General features: G+C 52.3%; 1 protein-coding gene across 2 annotated transcripts in view; it reads left to right on the forward strand.

The window, feature by feature from the left end:
• The window catches only part of LOC139010408 (protein Daple-like), a 106,585-nt gene extending 84,217 nt beyond the window's left edge, over positions 1-22,368 (forward strand). For both annotated transcript variants that reach the window (XM_070414820.1, XM_070414829.1), the window contains 7 exons: positions 2,195-2,284; positions 3,634-3,872; positions 8,640-8,828; positions 11,398-11,469; positions 12,481-12,549; positions 13,439-13,725; positions 19,670-22,368. In XM_070414820.1, the coding sequence (XP_070270921.1) occupies positions 2,195-2,284; positions 3,634-3,872; positions 8,640-8,828; positions 11,398-11,469; positions 12,481-12,549; positions 13,439-13,725; positions 19,670-20,680 (1,957 nt within the window). In that variant the 3' untranslated portion in view covers positions 20,681-22,368. The remainder of the gene's footprint in view (positions 1-2,194; positions 2,285-3,633; positions 3,873-8,639; positions 8,829-11,397; positions 11,470-12,480; positions 12,550-13,438; positions 13,726-19,669) is intronic.
• The last annotated feature ends 1,656 nt before the right edge of the window (positions 22,369-24,024 follow it).

Consider the following 24,024-nt stretch of genomic DNA (forward strand, 5'->3'; position numbering starts at 1 on the left):
GGAGCACGGGTGGTCTGGATGCAGGGAAGGTGCAGGCAGTGGCAGGAGGGAAGGCTGCAGCAGGCGGCGCTCAGCTGGGGAAGGCGTCCATGCCCGGCTAAGGAGTCGGGTTCACTGGGAAGTGAGTGTTTATGGGAAGCTGGTCTACAGGCCTCGGAGCTGCCAGAAAGGAGGGCGGGAGGAAGAGCCTTGGTGTTGGAAATCTTGTGGTTGGAAGTCAAGTAACCTGAGATGCATCTTGTGGGCCCAGGGTGGTCTTCCCCCCTCGGTGCTGTGCTGCGGGACTGTCCTTCCTTGTGGTCAGGAATGGCTGGCCATGTGGGACAGAGGGACATGGCCACAGTGACCCCGGGGCACTGTCCCAGCTCCCTGGGTAATGGGGCTGCTTTACTGTTCTCTTGGATTCTTCTGCTCGTCTACAGGTGGTTGCACCTACCCCGGATGGTTCACGTGGAAAGCCACACTGTAGTTTTGGGGTAGAAATGACTGTGGCCTGAAGTTGGCTCTCTGTAACGCAGCGGGTAAAAATTACCAGCAGAGGTTGGGCAGGTACCAACTAGAAGGGTCAGGGCCTGGTACCCAGCGGGTGATCTGATGATGGTTTTGCATTAGACAGGTCTGCAGGAGGCCAGGGAGATGGCAGGCTTGCTGAGCCTGCTCCAAGCGGAGTCTTCCCCGGTCCTGGGAGGGTGGTGCCTGCCCTCCGTGAGTTTGTGCGCCTGGAGTGGAGGGTTGGTCAGAGCCAGACAGGAAAGCGCTCTAGCATAAGGCCCAGCAGCACGATTGTGGGAAGAGAACAACACAGACTAGAAGAACAGCGCCAAGGGCACTGGGAGCAGAGCAGGGTGGTCAGGGCCTAGCGGTTTGCGAGCCATCACTTTTCATGGGCTCCTCACTTCATGATAAACTCTTGGGAAAGCCCTGGTGTTAGGTGGGACCTCGGCAGCTTCATGGCCGAAGGAGCCTGAGCAGCTGCCTCGATTGGAGGACGACTCATTTTCAAGCCAGGAATCCAGGATCTGAGCTGTCAGGGCCACAAAGTCCACGAGGAACAGGACAGGAGCTGGCGGCCAGTGGAGGGCGCTTGTCCCCCCACTCTGGGACAAGGGAAAACCAAAGCATGCTGTGCGGTCTGTTTCAGGAAGGCCAGGCTCCCTCTCCCAGTGAGCAGGGGTGCCCTCCAGCAGCCCCAGGGTTAAGAGGTGTCTCTGGTCCTTTCTGTGTTTGTGAAAATGTGAACTGATTGCCAACAGAAATGAGATTTTTTGCTTCACAACCTGGGTTTCTGGAACCTTCTGGAAAAGTGTTCAGAAGTTCCACCACATCTAAAGCAGCGCTCGGTGTGCAGGGCCTGCGTTCAGTCCCACGAGGCACCCTGCGCTCAGCCGTGCCGCAGGCCCCACCGCTCCCTCTGGTCCTTCCAGGCCCGCTTTGCTCCTTATCTTCTCTGTCGGCCCCCGGAAGGCTTTGAGTTCGCTTCCGTGGCAGTATTACCAGAAACCCAGCATTGGAACGGGCCGAGGTCAGAGGTCTGACTTTGCTAAACTGACTTTTTAAAAAATATATATATTTTATTGATTTTCTACAAAGAGGAAGGGAGAGGGATAGTTAAAAACATCGATCAGCTGCCTCCTGCACACTCCCCACTGGGGAACGAGCCCTCAACCCAGGCATGTGCCCTTGGCGGGAATCGAACCTGGGACCCTTCAGTCCGCAGGCTGACGCTCTATCCACTGAGCCAAACCGGTTAGGGCTAAACTGACTCTTTTAACCTTAATGCCCATCTACCTCCCTGAGGGCAGCCCTCTCCCCACCACTAAAGGTATCGCTCATCTGTACCCGCAGGAGCTAGCCTTGCCCTGTGCCGGGCCGGAGTGCCCAACATCCCGAGTTGAGCTGGCCGGAAAGTCCTCCGGGTCTCCGAGCTTGAGTTTCAGGTGGTTGGGGGTTTGTTCTCCTAAAATGACGTTCAGCCTGATCCTCGGTGCTACAGCAGGTCTCCTCTACGTGTTAGGTTCCCGGACCCACGTCACGTGCTTCCATCCCCATATTCCCCCTCGGCGATCATGACCGTCATGAGCACTGTGATGTCCGAGTCCCAGAAAAATGCCGGCCCTTCTGGGCCAGGTGCCAGGTTGGGCCGATGTTTTATTTTAAAAAACCAAATTGTTTTTTCTTTCTTTTCTATTTACAGAGACAAATTAAATGCCTTGCAAAGACAAAAGGAAAAACTGGAAGAAAAAATCATGGATCAGTACAAGTTCTATGATCCTGCTCCCAAGAAGTGAGTTGATTTAATGGCAGTAACTTAAGCACAGAACGGAAAGCTTGCTCTTTCACGAGTGGGGAAAGCTGTAGCATCTAGCGCAGTGGCCAGTTAGTTGGGCCCGCACCTTCCCCTCTATGGCAGGTCCGCTGTGCTCAGGTCTCCCAGCACTGAAAGAATTTAGAGTTTCTTTCGGTCCCGCCGTCCATACTCAGCGTTATCCTATGAGGGATGGCGAAGGCCCGCTGCCATGTCCTGTTGAAGGGGCAGAGAGTCTGTGGTTTAGAGCCACTAAAGCAGGACTATCAGGCTGTTTCTCCAGGTTTCAGGACCTAGAACGCCATGTTTCTGTTTTGGGAAGGAAGCGTGGGCCGGACTCCTGGGCCAGCACCCATAGTCTTCTGTCACAGGAACCTCTTGGTCTTCCCTACCTTCCTCTGGAGTCTCTGGACCCCAGGGTGGTTCACAAACACGTCCCCTTCTGCAGAGCAGCAGCCCCGGTGGTGGGCGGCTCGGTCCCTGAGGCTGCCGGCCTCCTCCGTGCAGCAGGGCTTCCCTGACACGGGCCTGAGCCCCAGGAGCTGGGCCTTCAGAGTGTCCTGCCCCAGCCCAGCCTTGCGGTCATATCACCATGAATCCTGCAAGGCCTCTCTGTTGGCATCACAGAAGCACAGAATTTCCCACCTTCCGCCTGATCCTTCTGTTGACAGGGAGATGAGGCATCGATGGGGAAATTAAACCGTTTGTGTAAGCACGGTGCTGTTCTGTGGCAGAGCCAGGATTAGAACCCACGTGTGGTTCTTCTTGTTACATTAGAATGCCTCCGTTTCTGGTTAGCTGCAGTGTATTACCCTTTAACTTCACTGTTTTTAATTCAAGTGGCCCACTCTGCCCTGCCCTGTTCCCCCTCACCCAGACTCCTCAATACCGGGAATGGGCAAAGTCTGCCAGTCCATGTCACCCGTTATTAACTCTGGCTAAAAATGAGGAGGTCCCTGACTCTTCCTGAAAACGGCATTTTGATGGAAAGTGCCAACAAACATAGATCAGCACAGCACCTCTTCCTGCACTTTACAGCGATCGGGAGCTGAGAGCTGTATTTGAAGTTCAGTTTCCCGAGAGGCTAGTGGGGGTTCCTGCCACGATGAACGCTTCTACCGTCCCTACCACAGCCGCAAACTGTGTTCCACCCCTGAGCCCCACATCCAATGATCGTGGTGCTGGCGAAGAGCGCCAACCTTCTGAACCCCAAATTAACGGCCACTTCCCTGGCTGGTGATGGCAATCCCAGCTTGTGTCAGCGCACCCAGTGACCTACCGGAAGGGCAGTGAGGGTTGGCTGTGTCCTAAAAATCTATTTCTAATAGGAAAAACCACTGGATTGGAGCCAAAGCCTTAGTCAAATTAATCAAACCAAAGAAAGAGGGTCCCAGAGAACGACCGAAGTCAACCACAGACAGCCCTCCCTGGCCGCTGGAGTCCTCAGACCCGGCCTCGCCCAGTGCTGCTCAGCCTCCAAAGTCGCAGCCGGAGCCCCCGGAGGCCACGCCATCATGCTCGAACTGGGTGGAAGAGCGAGACGCCCACAGTGTGCCTGTGGGAAAAGGTAGGAGGGTGACCTGGCTGCAGGCGGGAAATGAAGGGGAGGCCCTCAGGTCTCCCTCGTGGACAGGGCAGCACCAACGAGATGGCGTGCTGGGTGTGCACACGTGTGTAGGCGCCTGAAGGGGGTGTGCTCCCCCATTAGGTATGTGAACAGCCAAGTAGAAAATATAAACCCACGTCCGTGTTGTGGCAGTTTCGTCCCAGAACAATTTAGTTCCTTTAGCACGAGAAGCCCCGCCCATCACATACAGGTGGTGGGTCCTGGAATGTCCAGAGCGGATCTCCATACAGTTACCGCAGAGAGAGCCCCAGAGGGTAAGTTTTGGGGTGTCCTTGTATCTGCTGGGCCTGGGAGAAGCCATTTCCGGAGGGAGATCCCGGTGCATTTAACACGGAATGGACACGTGCAAGGTCTTCAGCACGGCCTCGGGGCTGAGCTTTCGGCCCCTCTGAAAAGCAGGTGCGGTTCTCTTCTCCCGCCTTCCTGGCCTTGAGTCCTCCCACCAGGGGGCGCTGTACCTGGACATTTAGGGCTGTGGTCCGAGTGAGCCAGAGGTTCCTAAATGGGTTTCTAGTTGATGTGCTGCATATGTTTCATCGGATCTAAGAGGCTGGCAGTTGTAAGCTGTAGGACTGTGTGCTCATAGAAAGGAAATGAATGGGTGGTGGCAGTGACGATTTTGTCAGAATTGTCACCTAGCCGACAGTGATGCGAGAGATGCTCAAAGCTGCATCCTGACTTCAGAGATGTAAGGTTTGGGGGTGAAAATGTGCATCTTACAATTAATTAAACAAAGTCATCGTCTTAAATGTGGTTTCGTTTTCAAATTCACTTTTAAATATCACTGTGTACATTACTTACCTATAAACCTGCCCAACAAGCCCCCTGAGAAAGTAAATTTTATGAAGGACACTCGGGCTTTCTGAGGACCAGGGCCGTGCCTGAGACTCATGTGCTCTCAGCGGCTGGCGTGACAGTAGCTGACAGGGCCCAGGGCCTGTGCCAAGCCGCCTTCTGAGTGTGACGTGTGCACAAGCCTCTCCGGGTGGCAGTCACCACTTCAAGTCCCGGTGTGTCACTGGAGAGGCTAAAATGAGGTGTGCACACGCATGCCCACTGTCTGGGGACTAGTGCTTGCATCCCCAGTCTTCACAGCAGGTGAATTAGGTCCAAAGCTCACGTGCAGGTAAACGATAATGAAGCTTTCATACTGGCTCCTTACATGTTGTGACATTTATCACCTCAACTTGTGTTATTGTCTAAACTGGCTTAATGACTATAATCAGCCTAATGGAGTTGGCAAACCTTTCAGAGAAAAAAATGCTTGACTGATCCAAACTGTCGTTGGGGTCCATGAATGGGCAGGTCAGTGGTAAATATGAGTAACGGCAGCCGTGCAATGGTGCTTCCTGGGCTCAGCACCCTTTAGGTAGTTGACCTGCTCTATCTATCGCCTTTGGTTCTAACTGCCGGGTGAGGTCGGCACCATTCCTGTCCCTGTTCAGAGCTGGGAAAGTGAGGTTTGCCAGGGTTAAGCACTGGCCCAGAGAGTAAGTGTTGGAGCTGGGATCCGAACCCGGGTCTGACGGATACGGGGCCTGAACTTTAACCCCTGTGAGCACTGCCTGCACTTCAAGCTGCTTTGGTCCCTGAAGATGCTGAACCCGCCTGGGGCCCCAGCATTGTGTAGTGGGTCCTTATCCTGTGGTGGGAGCTGTGGTCAGCAGGTGGCGCTGTGGGGAAAGAAGTAACCGAGGTTCCTCAATGGACTTGAATCCTCAATCAGAAATCGGGTGAATCAGTTACGTTCATGTACATGACATGCTCAGAAAGACCAATTGTCTGCTCTGGTCAGACTGTAATTTAAAGACCATGAAGGGGAGGTTTAGAGTAGAGGATGCGTAGGGGTCTAAATGGGAATAATTCTTGGTGGAGAGGGTGTTTTGGTATCAAAAGGGTGTTTTCATTACCTTCAAACTCATCCTGCTAGAAGAGGTTATTTAGATGTACGAGAATTATTAGTGAAGAGTTGACTCAGGCTATTTCATTACCGCCAGCCAGGAACATACCATTAAGTGTCCCAAGGTCTTTGAACAGGAGCAGGAGTTAGTTGTGTGGGAGCCACGTTGTCAGGAACCTGTCATTAAAATGGATGAATAAGAAATGCCAGGTCCTAAATTAATAAACATCCTTGTTTAATAATTTAACACATTGAAATTGAAAAATGGTCTAACACATCAGCTCCTAGAGCAATATAGACTTCTCACGTGCTAAGTAAAGCATTGGCACAGGGTGCCACTGAATTAACTAAATGGAGTCAGAGCCTAAAAGATTCACCGAGTCCTGATTCAGGTTGTGCTGTGGGCGTTGTTCCCACCTCTCCTGGCTGGACAGGATTCTGATTCCCAAGTACGTTCAGCTAATGTAGCGTCATTTGTTATCGTTCATTTCATTTATTGCTGTTTTTGTTTTTTTTCCCTTTCTCTCTTGGGTTATCCGGGGGATAACAATTTAGCAACTCGGTGCAAAAAGAGCCCCTTTTTGAGAAGCAAAAGCAAGGACAAAGACAAGTCTCCAACAGCCCACCCGGCTTTCTCTAAACGCCTGCGGTTCTGGTCCTCCTCTGACATCCCACCCGCCTCTAACTACCCTCTCCCTTTCTCAGAAATTGGAGATTTCTAATCCTTTCCCTTCATCAGTGTCTTCATCATGTGCCCTCCTTCATTTCTGAAATTCAAACAAACAAACAAAAAACAGTACCTAAAGGCCAGATGCCCCATAGTGGACCCCTCCTCCTGACCCAATTCCAAGCCAAGTTTAAAACAACCAACGTGGATTCTGATTTCAAAAGAGAAGATGAGTTGTGACACCCTCTGGACGGTACTCCAGCGCAGCGCAGTGTTAGGGGAGCCTCGGGACAGCCACGCACAGGCCCGTGGCCAGGATGCCCTGCCCAGTGAGTCCCTGGCCGAGTGCTGCCCGCTCCCGCACCTGCAGGCTTGTATGTCATGCCGTGTGTCACGCAGAACTGATCAGCTGTCGCTATGCTTCCTAAAACGTACGGCCTCTGTAAAGACTTATTTTTAAGCAGCTGCATTTAAAACCGCTGCCCTTTTCCCCACTTCCCTTGTCGGAGCAGGGATGGTTGGCTTGTGCAGATAAGTCCCTTTTTAGATGTGTTCCATGTTCTGAAGAATTTATTGCTGCACTCAAGCATTTTGAATAATTGGATGGATGTTGCTGAGCCAGGGTTCAGGCCGGAGTGCCGTTTTAGGGCCGAGCTACGGTCCTCTGACATCTTGGATGCTGTTGTGAGGGCAGCAGTGGACAGACAGAACATCAGCTCCCAGTCAGCCGGGAGCCGGGAGCGCTGGTCCACAGGGGCCTTTAGCTACTGCCTTGCTCTCTGTCTTCAGCCATCCTTGTACCATCTCCATGCGTTTGCCATGTCTGTATCACCTCTGTGATCGCTTATATATCTCCCCTTGAATCGACTCCCGGTTTCCATTTAACTTTATTTTAAAAGGAAAGATGATTATCGGTACTATAAATGGGAAACCAGTATCGCCATGGAAACAAGGTAATCACCAACGTAAATCCGTGACTGCCGCACTGTTCAGTCAGTTGATGTGGCACTGATTTCGTCTTGTGCACCTGCTCTGGTTCCAGGGCGGCCACGTCCTGGTCTGCCTGTCTTCCCAGCATGCTGTTGGAAATGTGTGGTTTCTCTGCCATTGCTGCTGTTGGCTCATCTCCGCCTCTCCTCTGCTCCTCATGTTCACTTCATGCAGTGGCTGCCTGTCCGATTCATTCCACCCGCCTTGAATCTTGCTTCTCATCAAGGTGACCTTTCAGAATCCAAAAGTTCCCTTGGTTTGAAGTCGTAGGACTTGGGTGCTTCACACGTGACCGTGAGTCCAGACATTGAGTGGCTGAGGGTCGGGGGTCAGGTCCTGGGCGAGTGGAGACGGGTCAGAATCCCGACAGCAGACATGGCCCTGGGTCCACGCCCTTGGGCGGCCTGGAGCGGGACGCCGTGCAAAACAGCCTTGTCCCGATGCTTCTAGAGCTGCACCCACATTAACTTTTCACTTGTATGTGGAGAGCCCATCCCCTTTCCTGCTAAGAGGTTGTTGAAGATCTTTTAGGTATTTTTCCCCAGTGTTTGTTTTTTTAAATTAGGATTTTATTTAACTTTGACAAGAGTATATTAGTATGTTCACGGTAGAAAATTCAGAGATTGCAGAAAAGTGCAAAATACAAGGTAAAAATCTTCCTAGCGGTGATGAAGCCTTCTTAAACAGATGGTGGTTAGGGTGGCAATAAACACCTTTCTCAGATCACAAGGGTGCACATCCTGGGCCTTGAGGGCCCAGGCCACAGGTCTCCAGTGGCCCTGAGCAGACATCAGTCAGGGTCTTTTTAAATCAGGGATTTGAGTGGCAGTGTTACTCAGCAGGTGGGCCCAGTCCCTAATGTGTTGGACTTTTAGCAGCGTTTCGTTGAGCCTCTTGAGTTGGCCCTTTACTAGTATTTTCTCCCAGCTGCTGGGGCTCGAACTGTGATCTATGGTTAGAGCAAGGGCCGGCCTCCCGGGGCCTCCAGCTCAGGCCCTCCCGTTCGGACCACAGCCCGTGAGGCGCGCAGCCCAGCTTTTGTCCCTGTGCTCCGTGTGCCCTGCTGCAGCTGCTTCTAGGCCTCGGTGTGATCACCCCACCTTGGCATGGGATGTTGCAGCCCAGTACTCACTGTCCTCCTCTGCCCCAGGCCCTAGGGACCTAGTACCAAAGCGAGGGTCGCCACACGGAGGCAGCCTTGACCGCACGGATGCCTCCGCTGAGCCAGCCACCAAGCCCTGGCCGTCAGAGCTTGGCTCCCGGGCCTGTTCATCCTCAGCCGTCACTACAGCTCCTTCCAGCTCCACCCCCATCTCCCGGCACCCAGGCCGCACCCAAGGTGAGTCACGTGTCCCTTAGAACCGAGAGGGATGAGCTTCTGGGCCGGGGTCCTTCCCGAAGAGCCTGGCTCTCAGGGGCAGGGGGGCCTCTCAGACTGAGAAGTGGTCAGCAGGTTGGTGAAGCTGTGGACAGGCTTGGCCTCCCTCAGACACAGGTTCAGACCTCAGCTCTCCCCATGGCGGTGTGGCTTTGGCGGATAGCTCCACCCTCTGGAGGCCTGGGCCTAAGCCGCTCACAGGAAAGCCCTAGAACCCACCACCACTGCTCGGAATCGGTGGCACCAAGTAGCTCCCGAACGGAGGTGAACCAGAGCTTGGGCTAAAATCCGGCAACGTTGGAAGTTTATTCTCCTGGGAGGAGGCTTGACAGGGTCTCTGAACTGGAGGTCGGTTGGTAGAGTGGAGGGCAGGTGTCCTAACTGAAAAGCAAGGGGGTTCGGGGAAGGATTGACAGGTTGGATGTCTCCCAGGATGTCAGTAGCCATGGCGTCCGCACCTTAGATGTGCTAATACAATCCTTCAAGGCATCTGATTAGCGGGAGACATTCCCAGCAGAGCAGTCGGGTCACATCTTGCCAGGTGAGGCCCGTGAGAGTTCAGGACCCCGACACCTGAGGAGAGCCCGCAACACCAGAGGCAAACGGATGTGAGAGCAGCAGAGTCAGCGGTCACTAGGCAGAGACATACGTTTTGAAATGCCCGTCATTAGCATCAGAGCAAGCGAAGTTGCACGCCTTCGTGAAACCAGCAGGACGCTATAAAAAGGAGCATTCGAGGGGAGAGCACTTGGAAATTTTAAATACTTAACACATTTCATACCACATAGAAATCTCTAAGAGATACGCCAGGGACCGCACGGTTTTGGGCAAACTGCACGTTATTTAAACCATCATAACTACAGGTCATAATGCACTTTAGGTGGTGTTTTTCAATAATTATAACATTTTTATTTACAAAAACAATTAAACAAATTAAAGCTCCTAGTACTTTTTTAACGTATGGTACTGCATAAAACATTTTCTAAAAGTGCCAGGAACTTGAAGACGAAGACTATTCGAATGACTAAAATACAGGGTAACTGCAATGCTTTATGGGTTCGTGCAATTATATAGTTTTTCGTAGATTGACCTGCACAGTTTCCACCAATGAGATCGCTTCATTCGGTATGGACAACAGTGTGTTGACATCTAAGGTCCATAACAGATGGCGCGCGAAACACGAGAAAACTTGTGAGCGGTACGAAAGGTGTTAACAGAAAGGGAAAATAACACAACACTGAAAAAGAGATGCAGCTCATAGCTTAGAGATGGAAATATCTGAATACAGCAGAATGAGCTGACAATGATGGCCCGGCGTGTTAGAAATTGACGAGAAAAGGTTATTGTTTTTCATGATTGTACCATCCACTGCACCCGGGACGCTATGGCATGCATAACCCTGGTTTGACAAGCCGAGCAAAGACGGTCCCTGCCCTCAGGGCTGCCTGGGTCGGCTTCAGGGCCTGGCCCCTTGTTTACAAATCAGAAACACCCTCAGAATCTGAGTCGAGTGAGCACTGGGCAGCCAGGCAGCCCTTCTGCACTCCTGGCCGGACACAGAGGGCAGCCACTTACTGTTGGGCGTCAGGGGAGCTGTGCCGTGTGCCGGCCGGGCAGCATGCTCCGGGGTCCGGGTGGGCAGTCAGCAGACGGCCTCCGTCCCTCAGGCTCGAGCAGGAGCCGGGAGCACCACGTCCTGTCGGATTTCCAGCGGCCAGTGTGGCTCCAGGCCTGGCCCTCCAGGCTGACCACGGGCTGTCTCAGCCTGGATCCCACCCTGAGCCAGAGCCCACACCTGTTCAGATCCTGCGGAGCCTGCCCGAGGGCCTGTCACACCGCACACCCAGCACTGCCCACAGCGACTCCCTGGCAGCCCAGTGCTCACGCTCAGGTGGACGTAGAACTGTGGCAAAGGGGAGACCCTGGTGTCATTTGGAGGGAACCCAGGGCTGCTGTCAGCAAGAATCTAGCAAGCTTGAGGCACAGGGCAGCTTAGTCCTTCTCAGGAAAGAGCAGTGACTGGTGGCCCTTGGGTTCCGGACTGTTTCTGGTGAGGAGCTGCCGGTTCAGGGCTCAGTCTCTAGGGAATCCGCATCCTCCCTCCGGTGGTGGGTTCTTTCCTTTTCCTTCTTCCAGCCCCCCGAGAGACAAGGCCCTCTGCTTCTGGTGCAGCTGGCCCTGGAGGGTGGGAGGGGTTCCCGGGATACTGAGTCTCAGCTGCTTTTGCTGCATTGCCCTTAGGCCAGGACGCTGCTGCTTTCATTCGGAGTCCCAGGCATTGCGCCTGCAGAAGCATGATTTAATGTTGAGTCAAATAGAGTCCGGAGTATGAGGCTGTGTCGGCAGGAGAAATAGGGGGAGAGAGAGTACAGGCAGGTCCTAAGGGCACAGTCCACACGTCCCTCCCTCCTCCAGGAGCTGGACACAACGCAGGGGCTGGGCCAGCGTCAGAGGTGGGCGTCTGGCAAGAGGCCCAGGTTCCCCCTGGATGTTCCAGGTCCCCTGACTCACAGCTGTACGTTCTCCGCAGGCTATCACTCAGATGACAGCCTCTGTGAGCGGTCCCTGGAGCTCGAGTTCGCCAACCACAGGCAGCAGCACGGTGAGTGGGCGGTGCGTGGTGCCCTTCAGCCTGGGTTCTCAGACCTGTTTCCATCAACTGTGCTTTTCCTTCAAGCTAAGTCGTGTGTGCAAGTCCCACACACAAAGGAGGTGAAAGTGGAGGTGTTATGCTGGAGTGGGAACAGAGGACCCACAGCTCCTCAACACTCCTTCCCTGCCTCCCCTAGGGGCGGAAGCATGCGGCTCCTGCTTACATCCCTCCTGTGATGGGGAACTCACTACCTATCACGTGTCCTACTCCTGGAGGCTCTGACTCCCCTGGCTTGAAGGGAGGCCTAGTGACCCCTGCAGACGGCACTGATTGCAGGGAGCTCGACTGTCCTCACCTGGATTTTAGTGCCCAGAGCAGCTCCCAGTGGTAAATCTCACCTTAGAAAGTGTTAGAAACACTGGCCTCTGACTGAGGCCTAGTGGAAGTTTCCGCCGAAGCGATACCAGCCTTCTCAAAAAGCGAGCACTTCCTTCCGTCCTGAGGGTCCCAGCACCTGCTCGGGCACATACGTCATTGTACACATGTGGACGTGCACACACTGCGTGTCCTAGCCCCCGCTCTCACCAGGGGGCCCTGTGCTGGTCTAGGCACAGTGTTCCCACGTGTGTTCCGGAAAGATCGATGCGGCAGCAAGGGTGGGCTTCCCCCCAACCCCCCAATCGTTCCCTTTCCCAGAACGGCCCTTCTTTAATCTGTACTGGGGGTCTGCATGAGATTTCCTTTGTTAACAAAATTGTGTGAGGTCACAGCCCAGACCTCACAGACAGAGATGTTACAAGTTGCCGTTCTGCACGGCCCACTGCCCTCTGTGCACGGGCCTAGCACTCGGTGAGGCTGGACCCCTCGGGGAGCGTCGGGAATCCCAGGGTCTGTCCTCCCAGGGGCTTCCCCTGGACCGCGGCAGAGTCGCTTTGTGATGCAGTTGTTGTCCAATCGGATGGTTTAGTCTGGGTTAGACTGGTCATCAGCCCTTCAGTTAAGCGTTGCCATTTCCCTCAGGGTCCCGGCCAAGCAGCTTAGAGAGCAGCAGGAATGCGTCCAGTGACAGCTCACCTCTCAGCCTGAAGGGTAAGTCGGCCTTCCCTGCTGGGCACTTTTCAGTGCACTTGGATCTCCGCTCTGAGCTGGTATTATTTGTGTAACTTAAAAAATACAGTTAGCAAGCTTCTTGGAAGCATGATGCGTTTGCATTCATAGGGCCACGTCATTCCGTTTGCAGCTTAGGCCTGGGAGTTTTAACAGATTTGGGTTCAAATCCCTTCTCCACTGACCAGCTCCGGGCACTTGGCGAGCCACCCATCCTCCGAGTCTGAGCTCCTTCAGCTTCCGGATGGGGGTGACACCAGTGGTTACGTCCACAGGGGTCAGAGGACACGGGGTGACTGGTTCCTTTATAGTGTTCACAGTTTGTTTAATGGTGCAGAATACAGTCTGTCTACACCAGTGATGGCGAACCTATGACACGTGAACTCATCTTTTTGGTTGATTTTTCTTTGTTAAATGGCATTTAAATATATAAAATAAATATCAAAAATATAAATCTTTGTTTTACTACGGTTGCAAATATCAAAAAATTTCTATATGTGACACGGCACCAGAGTTAAGTTAGGGTTTTTCAAAATGCTGACACGCCGAGCTCAAAAGGTTCGCCATCACTGCTCTACACTGTTTCAAGAGCTGTCTAGTGCAGTGCCTTACAGCTGTTGATAAATTAAGCTTTAGCAGAAGCTTTCCACTTCTTTCCCAAGTTATTTTGTTTGAAAATGCCAGTGTGAACTTCTAAAGAATTCCAGAATGTCCTTGACATCCACAGTGCCAGCCTGGGAGAAGTGTGCCCTGGGTTCCCGGGCAGGGCTCTGTTCCGTGAGCTGCAGGCAGCACGGAGCCCACGGGAGGCAGGCGAGCGAGAGTGGGAGACTGATGCGTGTCCCTCTGTGTCCCCTCGCCCTGACACCAGGCTCCTCCGACCCGCTCCACCGCAGGCCCGAGAGCTTCAGCAGTGAGGACCTCATCCCCAGCAGGGACACAGCCACTCTGCCCCGCGATGCCAGCGCCCCAGGACGCACTGCCCTCAGCCGCCAGGAGTACCCGCCACCCCGGAACGGGCCTCTCCCCCCGGAGTGCATCCAGAAGAGGGGTGTGGCCCAGCCCCAGGCCTGGGTGCGGCCCTGCGCCTCCCCGAGCAGGGAGATGGTCACCCTGGAGGAGTTCCTGGAGGAAAGCAACCGGGGCTCCCCCACCGCTGTGAGTGACTGGAGCTCTCTCTTCCCTCGCTCCCCCTTCCCTCGCTCCCCTCAGATGGATGAGCACCAGAGGCAGAGACCTTGACAGCGAAGTCACAGAGAGGGATGGGGCCGGGGGCCGCCCAGCCTGGCTGCAGAGCTGGCTTAGATGGGGGAGCATAACCCCTAGCCAGAAAATGGCCATGCGCTGGCCGCCAGCCCAGACCCAGGAGGCTGTTTTCTCCATCTGACGTGAGCGGTGGAAACGTAATGCCAGCAGGAGGGTGGGAGGTGTTTGCCCACCCCCTGGAGCATCCCTGCAGGGGGGGCCGGCGCCCACGTGCAGAGTTAGGCTCTCCCGCTCGGAGTGTGGCAGAGCTCGGAGCACCCGCTGACTCTGACTCTTCACTGGCAGAGGTTTCTCGGGGAAGGACCAGATGGTAAACGTTTCAGGCCGTGCAGTCTCTGCTGCAAACTCCACTCTGCCGCTGGGGCAGGTGGCGGGCCAAGGCGTCTATCCATGAAAGTTTTTAATCATTTAAAAATGTGAAAACCATCCTTCGCTCACAGGCCAGAGTGGCGAGCAGGAGCTGGCCCGCAGCGCGAGCTGGTTGAGTGCTGCTCTGCAGCTCTGGCCCTGAGCGGCAGCGGCAGGAGGAAACCCTCGTGTCTCGGGGTAGCGTTCCTGACGCTGCTCGTGCGCCTTGTAGTCTGTCTGACTTCCTGCACGAGCTGTTGGGTCCCTGCACGGCTGAAGTTACAGTTGAGAGCCTCGGAGGATTGTAGGGCTCCGGTAATTCTGTCTCGTTCCCCTTAAACTTACACAGTTGAACTTTTTCTGGCCACATAGTAAATCCTATGGCCTGCTTTAGTAGAGCCCAGTGAGTCGGCAAATACAGACTATTTGTTCAGTCGATATTTATTGAGCAGGACTATGTTTTAGGCAGCACGCATGATGCCTGCTCTCAAAGACACCAAGTAAACCAGCTCATCAGCAAGTTTCATCACATACTTGCTAGGTGCCTAGTCTGGTGGTGGGCCCTGAAAGGAAGTATATGCATGGCCTCTGCCCTCCCGTCATTTCTGTTTCTATCTGCAAAGCACTATGCCAGGGGCTGGAGAGAAACAAAAGCCCTGCCTCACTAAGTTCACAGCCCGATGCTGAGGTTCTCAAACTCGTGCGGGTGTCATGCTCCCCTGGGCTGCCTGGACACAGGCTGGACCCCAGGAGCTCCGGGGTGGGGCTCCCCTAGAATCTGCATTATGACCAGCTTCCCAGACAATGCCCTATCTTTTCAGCCTAAATGGGTCCCAAACAACCTCACTGCAGGAGTTGGTTGTGGAAGCTGATGCTTAGCTCCTGAGATCCACTCCACCTTCCTCCACAGCGTGTCCCCCATGTGCCCCCCAACTAACCTGACGCCCCCCCCTCCCCTGAGCAGGCCTGAAGGAAGTGGTAGTCACGACAGTGCCCGCACTCAACACCTCCGCTCCCCGAGTGTGGTTGGCTGGGAGGGGGTGGAGGGGGTGTCCTGAGAGGGGCCCAGTGAGTGGCCAGAGAGGGTGGACTCATGCAGGTGGGTGTCAAAGATTTAGAAAGGATCAGAGAGGAGACGGCTGCAGAGTCGGACAGCTGTGGGCTCGAATCCCCCATCTGCCACTCTCTAGATGCGGGACCTGCTGAACCTCTGTCCTCAATTACCTTGCCTATGAAAGGTTGTTGTTTTTTTGTTTGTTTTGTTTTGTTTTGTTTTTTAAATAATTTTTTATTGATTTTTTACAGAGAGGAAGGGGGAGGGATAGAGAGCCAGAAACATCAATGAGAGAGAAACATTGATCAGCTGCCTCCTATACACCTCCCACTGGGGATGTGCCCGCAACCCAGGTACATGCCCTTGATCAAAATCGAACCTGGGACCTTTCAGTCCGCAGGCCGATGCTCTATCCACTGAGCCAAACCGGTTAGGGCTGAAAGGTTGTTTTAATACAGCCTTGCAAGGTTGCTTTGAGAATTGAATGAGTTGGGGGGTTGTCTTTGTTCTGTTCTTTCCCAATTATACCTGTGGTTTCTAGCATCGTGCCTGGCCCCTGGGAAGCAGTTGGTAAGTGGTCCCTGTTACTGTACGAACGCCCGGGATGTGTGACTCCTAACTAGCACGTAAAGCAGCAGAGGGTGTCTCTCAGGTTGAGTGTCCAGATGTCTTCACGGGCCAGGAGCTGTTGGCAAGTGCAGGTGGCTCCTGGGTTGCTGACGCCGCCTGACACAGGTCTAGCGGCCGTGGCCTGCCTCCTTCCCCCGGTGAACGCTGACTCATCTTCCGCGTGCTCTCCCCTCCTTGCCTCTTCTCGTGGCCCTTCACCTCAGGAGACACCACGAGGCCCCTCCAGGCCGGGAGGTGCTGGCCGCGGGCTGCAGTTACCAGAGCAGGGTCAGGCCTGGGCTTCTGACTCTGCCTGCCCAGCGTGGTGGGAAAGGACACTGGTTCTCTGGCCAGGGAAGCCCAGCCGGGCACCTGCTCAGCCGGAGAAGCAGCATGAAGGAAACAGTGGCAGGTGGCCACCCAGGGCTCAGCCTTGCACTCCCCTTGGGGGCCCGCCTCGCTCGTGCCCACCACCGCCTTTCTCAGATCAAGAGAAAGGTTGCAATTGCGAAAGGAATTGTTTTTGTTTGTTTTTTTTCATTTCTTTTTCTGAAGTTTTGTTGTTAATATACAGGAAGGCAATGGATTTTTGCACCTTGGTTTTGTATCCTGCAACTTGACTGTATTTGTTTATTGTTTCTAACAGTTTTTTGGTGGAGTTTTTAGGGTTTTCATGTCATCCACAAAAAGTGACAGTTTGACTTCTTCCTTCCCTGTTTGGATGCCGTTTCTTTCTTTCTCTTGCCTTATTGCTGTGGCTAGGACTTCCAGCACATGTCCTTGTGGAGAGCGTGGACATTCTTGTCTTGTTCCTGATCTTAGAAAAGCTTTTGGTTTTTCACCATTGAGTATGATATTAGCTGAGGGTTTGTCACATATGGCTTTTATTATGTTTAGGTACTGTCCTTCTATTCCTGTTATATTGAGCGTTTTAATCATAAATGGATGTTGTATCTGAGCCAATGCTTTTTCCTGCAACTATTGATAAGATCATATGATAATGGAGTGTATTACTGCTTTTGCTGCATCCCAGACGTTTTGATATGGTATATTGTTATTCTCATTTGTCTCTTTATATATTTTGTTCTCATCTTTTATTTCTTCATTGCCCCAGTCATTTTTTAGTAGTATGTTTAATCTTCATGTATTTGTGAGGCTTTAAAAATATATATATTTTTTTTTAGTGACTTCAGAGAGGAAGGGTGAGGAAGAGAGAGAGAGAAACGTCAGTGATGAGAGAGAATCATTTATGGGCTGCCTCCCGCATGCCCACACTGGGGATCGAGCTGGCAACCTGGGCATTGCCCTTGCCAGGAATTAAACCCAGAACCCTTGAGTCTGCAGGCCGACGCTCTATCTACCGAACCAAACTGGCTAAGGCTGTTTGTGAGTTTGATTTCTAATTTCAAGGCAGTGTGGTCAGAGAATATGCTTGGTATAATTTCAATTTCATGATTTGTTGATGCTAGTTTTGTGACCAGTATGTGGTCTAACCTTGAGAATGTTCCATGTCCGCTGGAGAAAAATGTGTAATCTGATGTTCTGTGATGAACGGTTCTATAAATGTCAATTATGTCCCTTTGTCTAGTGTTTCACTTAAGGTCAATATTTCTTTTAAAAAAATATTTTTATTGATTTCAGAGAGGAAGGGAGAGGAAGAGAGAAATAGGAACATCAATGATGAGAGAGAATCATTGATCGGCTTCCTCCTGCACACTCCCTACTAGGGATCGAGCTCGCAACCTGGGCATGTGCCCTTGACCAGAATGGAAAATGGAACCCTTCAGTCTGCATGCTGATGCTCTACTGAGCCAAACCAGCTAGGGCAAGGCCGATATTTATTTATTGATTTTCTGTTTGGTTGATCTGTCTAGAGCTATCAATGGAGTATTAAGGTCCTCCAACTATGATTGTCTTTTGATCTGTTTCTCCCTTTAGTTCTGTGAGTAGTTGTCTTACATATTTCGGTGTTTCCTGGTTGAATGCATATATATTAAGAAGTGTTACGTTTTCTTGATGTAATGTTACCTTTATCATTAAAGTGTCCATCTTTGTCTCTTGTTACCTTGAAATATATTTTTTCAGATATAAGTATGGATACACCTGCTTTTCTGTGGATCTTGTTTGCTTGGAGAATAATTTTCCACCCTTTTACTTTGAATTTACCTTTGTCTTTGTAGCTTAGATGGGCCTCTTGTAGGTGACATATGGTTGGGTTTTGTTTTGGGATCCACTCTGCTATTCTGTTCCTCTTGGTGAATTTGGACTATTTACATTTAGGGTAATTATTGATGTATGAGGATTTCCTATAGCCATTTTATATTTTGTTTCCTGGTAGCTCTGCTCCCTTGATTCTTTTCCTTTATATTTCTATTTGGGTTTTTTTGGTGGTATTCCATTCATCTTTCCTCGGTTTCCTCTTTTTTTAAGCTGTATGTCCTAGTTTGGGGATTTTTGTGTGTGGTTATCATTAGGTTTATAAAAAAATGAAGTTGCATATATAACGTAGTTTTTGTTCTTTTGAGTGCATCTGATTTTCATCTTCCTTTGCCAGTTCAGACCTTTCCCCCTCCCCTTTTATGTTTTTGTTGTCACAAATTAATCCCTTATGTTCTTTGTTTCAGGTAGAATAAGTCCCTTGAGTATTTCTTGCAGTGGGGGTTTTCTGGTGATAAAATCCCCCAGCTTCTTTATGTCTGGGAACATCTTTATTTCTCCTTCATATTTAAAGGATGATTTTGCTGGACATATTACTCGTGGCTGGTAATTTCTCTCTTTCAAGCCCTTGAATATTTGGTCTACTCTCTTCAGGCCTGTAGAGTTCCTACTGAGAAGTCAGATGAAATTCTGATGGGTTTTCCTTTGTAGGTCACTTCCTTTTTTTCCCTGGCCTCTTTGAGAATTTTTCTTTGTCGTTAATTCTTGACAGCTTCAATACCAAGGGCCTTGGAGAGGGCCTCTTTGGATTGAGGTAACTAGGTGTTCTGTGTGCTTCTTGGATTCGAGGATCTAGTTCTTCCCATAGATTTGGGACGTTCTCGTCCACTGTTTGTTTGGATAGGCTCTCCATTCCATGTTCCCTCTTGCCTCCTCCGAATGCCTGTAATTCTAATGCTGCTTTTTCTGATGGAGTCAGATAGGTATCCGGAGCTTTTTCATTTTTCTTTATGCTTGGGTCTCTTCTCTCCTTCTTTCTTCATCATTTCTTGATTCCTGTCTTCAATATCACTAATTCTTTCCTCTGTTTGGTTCTGTTTTCTGTGCTCAGTAGTTCGCTTTTAATCTCCTTAATTGCATGCTTCATTTCCTGGATTTCTGATTGGTTCTTTTCTGATGTTTCCATCTCTTTGGTAAAGTACGCATTTTGTTCATTGATTCGTTTTCTGAGTGCACTGAATTGCCTGTTGGTATTTTCTCGCATCTCATTGAGTATTTTCAGAACCTTAATCTTGAAATCTCTGTTATTTATATCACATATTTCCATGTGTTCCAGCCTGCTTTCTGGGGACTTTTCATTTTCTTTCTAGTCATCCTCATTGCTGTGGTTCTCCATGGTATTTGCTGTCCTCCTTTGCTTATGCATTTATCTCTGAAGAGGTCTATTTATAATTTTCCAGTAGAGGGCACTGAATCTCAAGATTTTTAATTTTTTTTTTAACCTCTGTGGTCTCTCAGTCTTGAACCTCTGCAGCTTCTGTAAGACAGTACAGCCGTGCTGCTTGGGGGTGGGGTTGGTTTTGCCCTCACCATCACAGCGACCCCTGACCTCCAAGGACCCTCCTGGCCTTCACTCCTGCCTCTCAGTTCTTCCTCTCTTCTCTATAGGACCCTCCTGGTTGCCGGGATGACCTGCTAAGTGACTACTTCAGAAAGGCCAATGACCTCCCAGCCATCGGAGGCCAGCCAGGCCCACCCGCCAGGAGAGAAGGGGCCAGGATGCCCACCAGCTTGGTGGCCCCCACTCTCAAGATGGCCGTCAGCACCTCGGAGGGGAAGCTGCTAAAGCCGGGACAGTATGTGAAGCCCAACTTGAGACCTGCCAACGCTGAGACCCCACCCAGTGCCCCCCTGAGGCCGGCCCAGCCTCCCCAGAGCCTTTCTCTGGGCAGACCCCGGCAGGCCACAATGCCCCCAACCTCCCACTCACCTGCCAGCCGGAGCGCGTCCCTGAGCAGGGCCTTCAGCCTGGCCTCAGCTGACCTGCTTCGAGCCAGCGGGCCAGAGGCCTCCAAACAGGACTGTCCTCTGAAGCCGGGGGGTTCTGAGGCCTCAGGGGGCAGAGAAACAGGCAGCCACACCCCACAAAGCTCCATACCCCTCAGCTCCCACAGCCTGGCCCGGGAGAAGACCCCACTTGTGGGAAAGGCTGGTGGCTCCTTTCAGGCCCTGGGTCCCCGAAGCCGACCACTGGACATGAGGCGCTTCTCACTGGCTCCCCCAAAGGAGGAGAGGCTGGCTCCCCTGCCACAGTCCGCCACGGCCCCAGCCATTGCCACTGGAGGCGGTGGTGGCAGCAACTCTCAGCCCCACCACCGCTCACCAACTCCAGCCCCAGCTGTCAGGACTAGGCCCCCAACCCCCCAACACTCAGGGGAAGTGGCCACCATCGCGCCTGTCCGGGTGGGGCTCAGCCTCTCAGAGGGTGACGGGGCCCCAGGACAGGCCCACAGAGAGGGGCTCCCTGCCAAGAGCCCGGGCAGGTCTCCCGACTTGGCTCCCCGCACCAGCCGGGCCCCTGAGGACTTGAGTCGTGGGAACAACTCAAAAAGCATGCCGGCGTCCCCAGAGCCGGGCGGGGACCAGCAGACTGTGTGGTACGAATACGGCTGTGTGTGACTGTCTCCTGGCCCCATAGCCCGAGCCTTAAAACTACTGACCGTGGCCGCCTCTCCTGTCCGCCTGTGGTGCCAGGAGAGGGCTGTAGAATGAGGAAAGGGGTCCCCGTGTGCCTCTTCCATGTGTTCTGTTAGTGAGAATGCTGTGCCAAGGTGTGGGACACGTGTCTGACCCTCCAGCCACTCGTATCTTTTGAACAAATCCACTTTGGCCTGGGGACGCTCACACTGCAATGACAGACCGACTTCCCCGAGGCAGACACTATGTGAGCGTGCCCCTTAGAACACTTGTTTGCAGTTTGACCTCCATGAAAGTGTGCGTGTGACGGTGAGCAGATGCACACATGCTCTCAGGGCTGAGCCCTGGTCCGGAAACTCTACTCCCTCTCCCAGAAGCCAGATGATCCTAGGAGGAGCCCAGACCGGCCAAACTACAAAGACCTGGAGGCCCTGGGTGGACCCTAGAGTCAGGCTCACTGTTAATCCAGGGCGCTGCCGAGCCAGGCCTAGGGCCCCATGTACTTCGCCACTGGGCCAAGGTGGCCTCAGGCTTTGCCTTCACACCAGGACCTGCCTCCCTGCTCACTTATCTATAAACACTGGGTCTGCCCGGCCTCGGGGTGGGTAGAGAGAAGCCTTGCCCACCCCCTCCCAGCAAGTGTACATAGTGTGTACGGGCGGGGGGCGGGGGGCGCGAGAGGCAAGTGCAGCCTGATTTGGAAAGTGGCTGCAGCGCCCCAGTGTCCCCCCATCGAGGGTGAGACGTTGATTTATTTCTGAATAATTTCTGTGGTAGAAACCAAATTTCTTTAATATATTACATATATGTGTACACACTCATGAAATATATATATATTCTTTGATGGGGATCTACAGGATATCCCCCCCCCCCCCCAAAAAAAAATGTACGCACTAACAGCTGATAACTCAATTTTCACTTCTTTTCAGGTTAACATTCGAAATAATGGGTGAAGCCAGGCTAAGCTCTAAACAAAGATAACTTACCCCCTAGACTCACATAAAAGATAGAAGTTTACGGTACGAAACGGGCAGCGGTGCCTGGACCACAACCGCTGTGACGCAGAGGAATCACCAACATCGAGAACCATTTCGTTCGGTGTTTGTGCTCCTTCTCTCAATACCTGCCCTCGATTCCTCGACTGTTACCGGTTTTGTACCGTAAACTTCATCCTTTATGTATCCCCCTAAAAAGTCTGGTGGGTAAGTTCTTTTTGTTGAAAGCTTAGTCTGGCTTCACCCATTGCTTCAAATAAATTAAACCTGAAAAGGGAATTAGGTGAGTTATCAGCTGTTAAAGTGTGTTTGTGTTCCAATGGGAATCATTCATTTCCATCGGGAGTCTGGCCTCTACATTTTGGGGGGACGCCCTATATTTATATCCCACGGGGAGTCATTCTCTCCCATCGGGCATCTCCCCTGCTGCTGTGTGCATTTGGCCGGGTTCCTGACACATTTCGTTCCCTGTTGTTTACTAAGGTGCTCTTCCTGGGATGTACCAACTTGGTGATTGGGGTTTTATAAAGATTTTTTTCCTTTTGAGCTAAAGTCCTGAGAAAGAAATGGGAATGTTAACATGGTCGGTTTTCGGAGTGCTTTGGGTTGTGTATTAAATAGCCATTGATTCTGGGACACAAGGACGGGTTTGTAATAAAATGAGATGTTGTAAAACTGAGTCCTAGTTTTCCTCACCACTCGTCACTGGCAGCGCAGCCCCCCAGTCTCCTCAGCCCCTGGAATCCACCAGCTCCCTTTGCCTGAGGTCAGAGAATGGGAAAGCGACAGTTTCCTATTTTCCAGGCTTGTGTTTACGTTCCTATAAGTTGGATCCCATTTAGATACAGGATTTAGATCATAGCGGGAGCTTAGCTTAAAGTGATCCTTTGCTCTGTTCGAGAGGGAAGCATCCAGAAGGTGGGTTGGAGAAAGGGTTGGAGACATGAAATAACCATCGTGCCTCTAGGCTTTTCCGGTCCACTGTTTGGCTCTAGATGGTGGACGTGAGCTGCAGCAACCAGCCAGGTTTCCTGCCTGTGACTCATCATCAATGGTCAAGAGCCAGATTTTTTAACCGATCGTGTTGCTGTTTGTCCTGGTACAGGCTGATCAAGGACCAATTGCTGACAGCAACCAAGGACCCTGGCTCAGTCCTGAATGGGTTTTTGTAACTAGGTTATCAGTCGCTGCTTTCCGTGGGCAGCCCCTAAACGTAAATTGCGAACTATATACCTTCACCCTTACAATCCAAAGCTCTAGACTAGAGCCCAGCAGTATTCAATGGTTGTGTAGAAAGTACAATAACATTTAAAATGTGTGCCATGCAGAAAAAATAAAGTGATCCTTTGGATTTTTCCAAGGCTACTCGACTAGGAAGAGGCAGATGAGGGAGGAAGGGAGGCCGGCATGTAAATATCCCCACCTGACCCAGTCTTCTAATGGTGTTCTGTCCAGCTGCCGCTTGCATGCCCCCTGCCTTCCTCACCAAACCTCTCCTGGAAGGTGCCTCCTCTCGCCTCCTTTCCCCTTCTTTCCCGAGGTCCTGCAGCGGTGGGAGCCGCCCACTCAGCGAGCTGCCCTCCCCAATGCCTGGAGCCAAACTGAGCAGCGGCACCTGCAGGCCTCCCCTGTGCCTTTGGCTTTTGCAGGATCTGACACTGGCCAGTCACCCCTCAGAGCTCTCAGCCTCTGTTTCCTGATGCTCGCCCGTCTGGGACAGCTCTTCAGGGCTCACACTTGCCAGTTGCTCTGTCACTCACTCATGCCTTCCACAAACACTCACTGAACGCTCCTGTGTGCTCACTCCCGGGTTCCACCGTGGAGGCAGCTCCCTCCAGGCCCCTGTGCAGGGCTGACCCACCTGCTCCCCTAGCACTGACCACTGCTGAGCTTCAGGCCTGAGGTTGGCTGCCTTAGACCTTCTGCCCGGGCTGCAGGCTTCCTCCACTCTCCCTGGCTCCTCTGGGCTCCCTACTTCCCCAAGGACACCAGCTGTCAATCACAGAAGCCAAAAGCTGGTGGTGCAGGCTGGACGCCTCCTCTCTCCACTTCCCACAGGTGATAGCTCCCCTGAACCTGGGAATGGGTCTGGAATCTGCCCGCCCATCTTAGCTGACTGTTCTCATCCCAGGTCCCCCCGACACCCCTGTCCCTGGGTTTTGGCAGGAGCTTGCCAACTGGTCTGCCTGCCTCCCACAACTTCTCGGCCCCATGGCACCTCTCGGCATTCACCCTGGGTGACCTTCCTTTTTGAACCTCCCCTCCCTCAGCCTCCACACTAGCTACAGCATTTCTTTGCGGTCTAGCTTCTCCATGGGTCACTTCAGGGTG

This window comes from Myotis yumanensis, unplaced genomic scaffold, assembly GCF_028538775.1.
Source record: "Myotis yumanensis isolate MYYU_CA2020_CCGP unplaced genomic scaffold, mMyoYum1.0.hap1 SCAF_1, whole genome shotgun sequence".
Classification (NCBI taxonomy): domain Eukaryota; kingdom Metazoa; phylum Chordata; class Mammalia; order Chiroptera; family Vespertilionidae; genus Myotis; species Myotis yumanensis.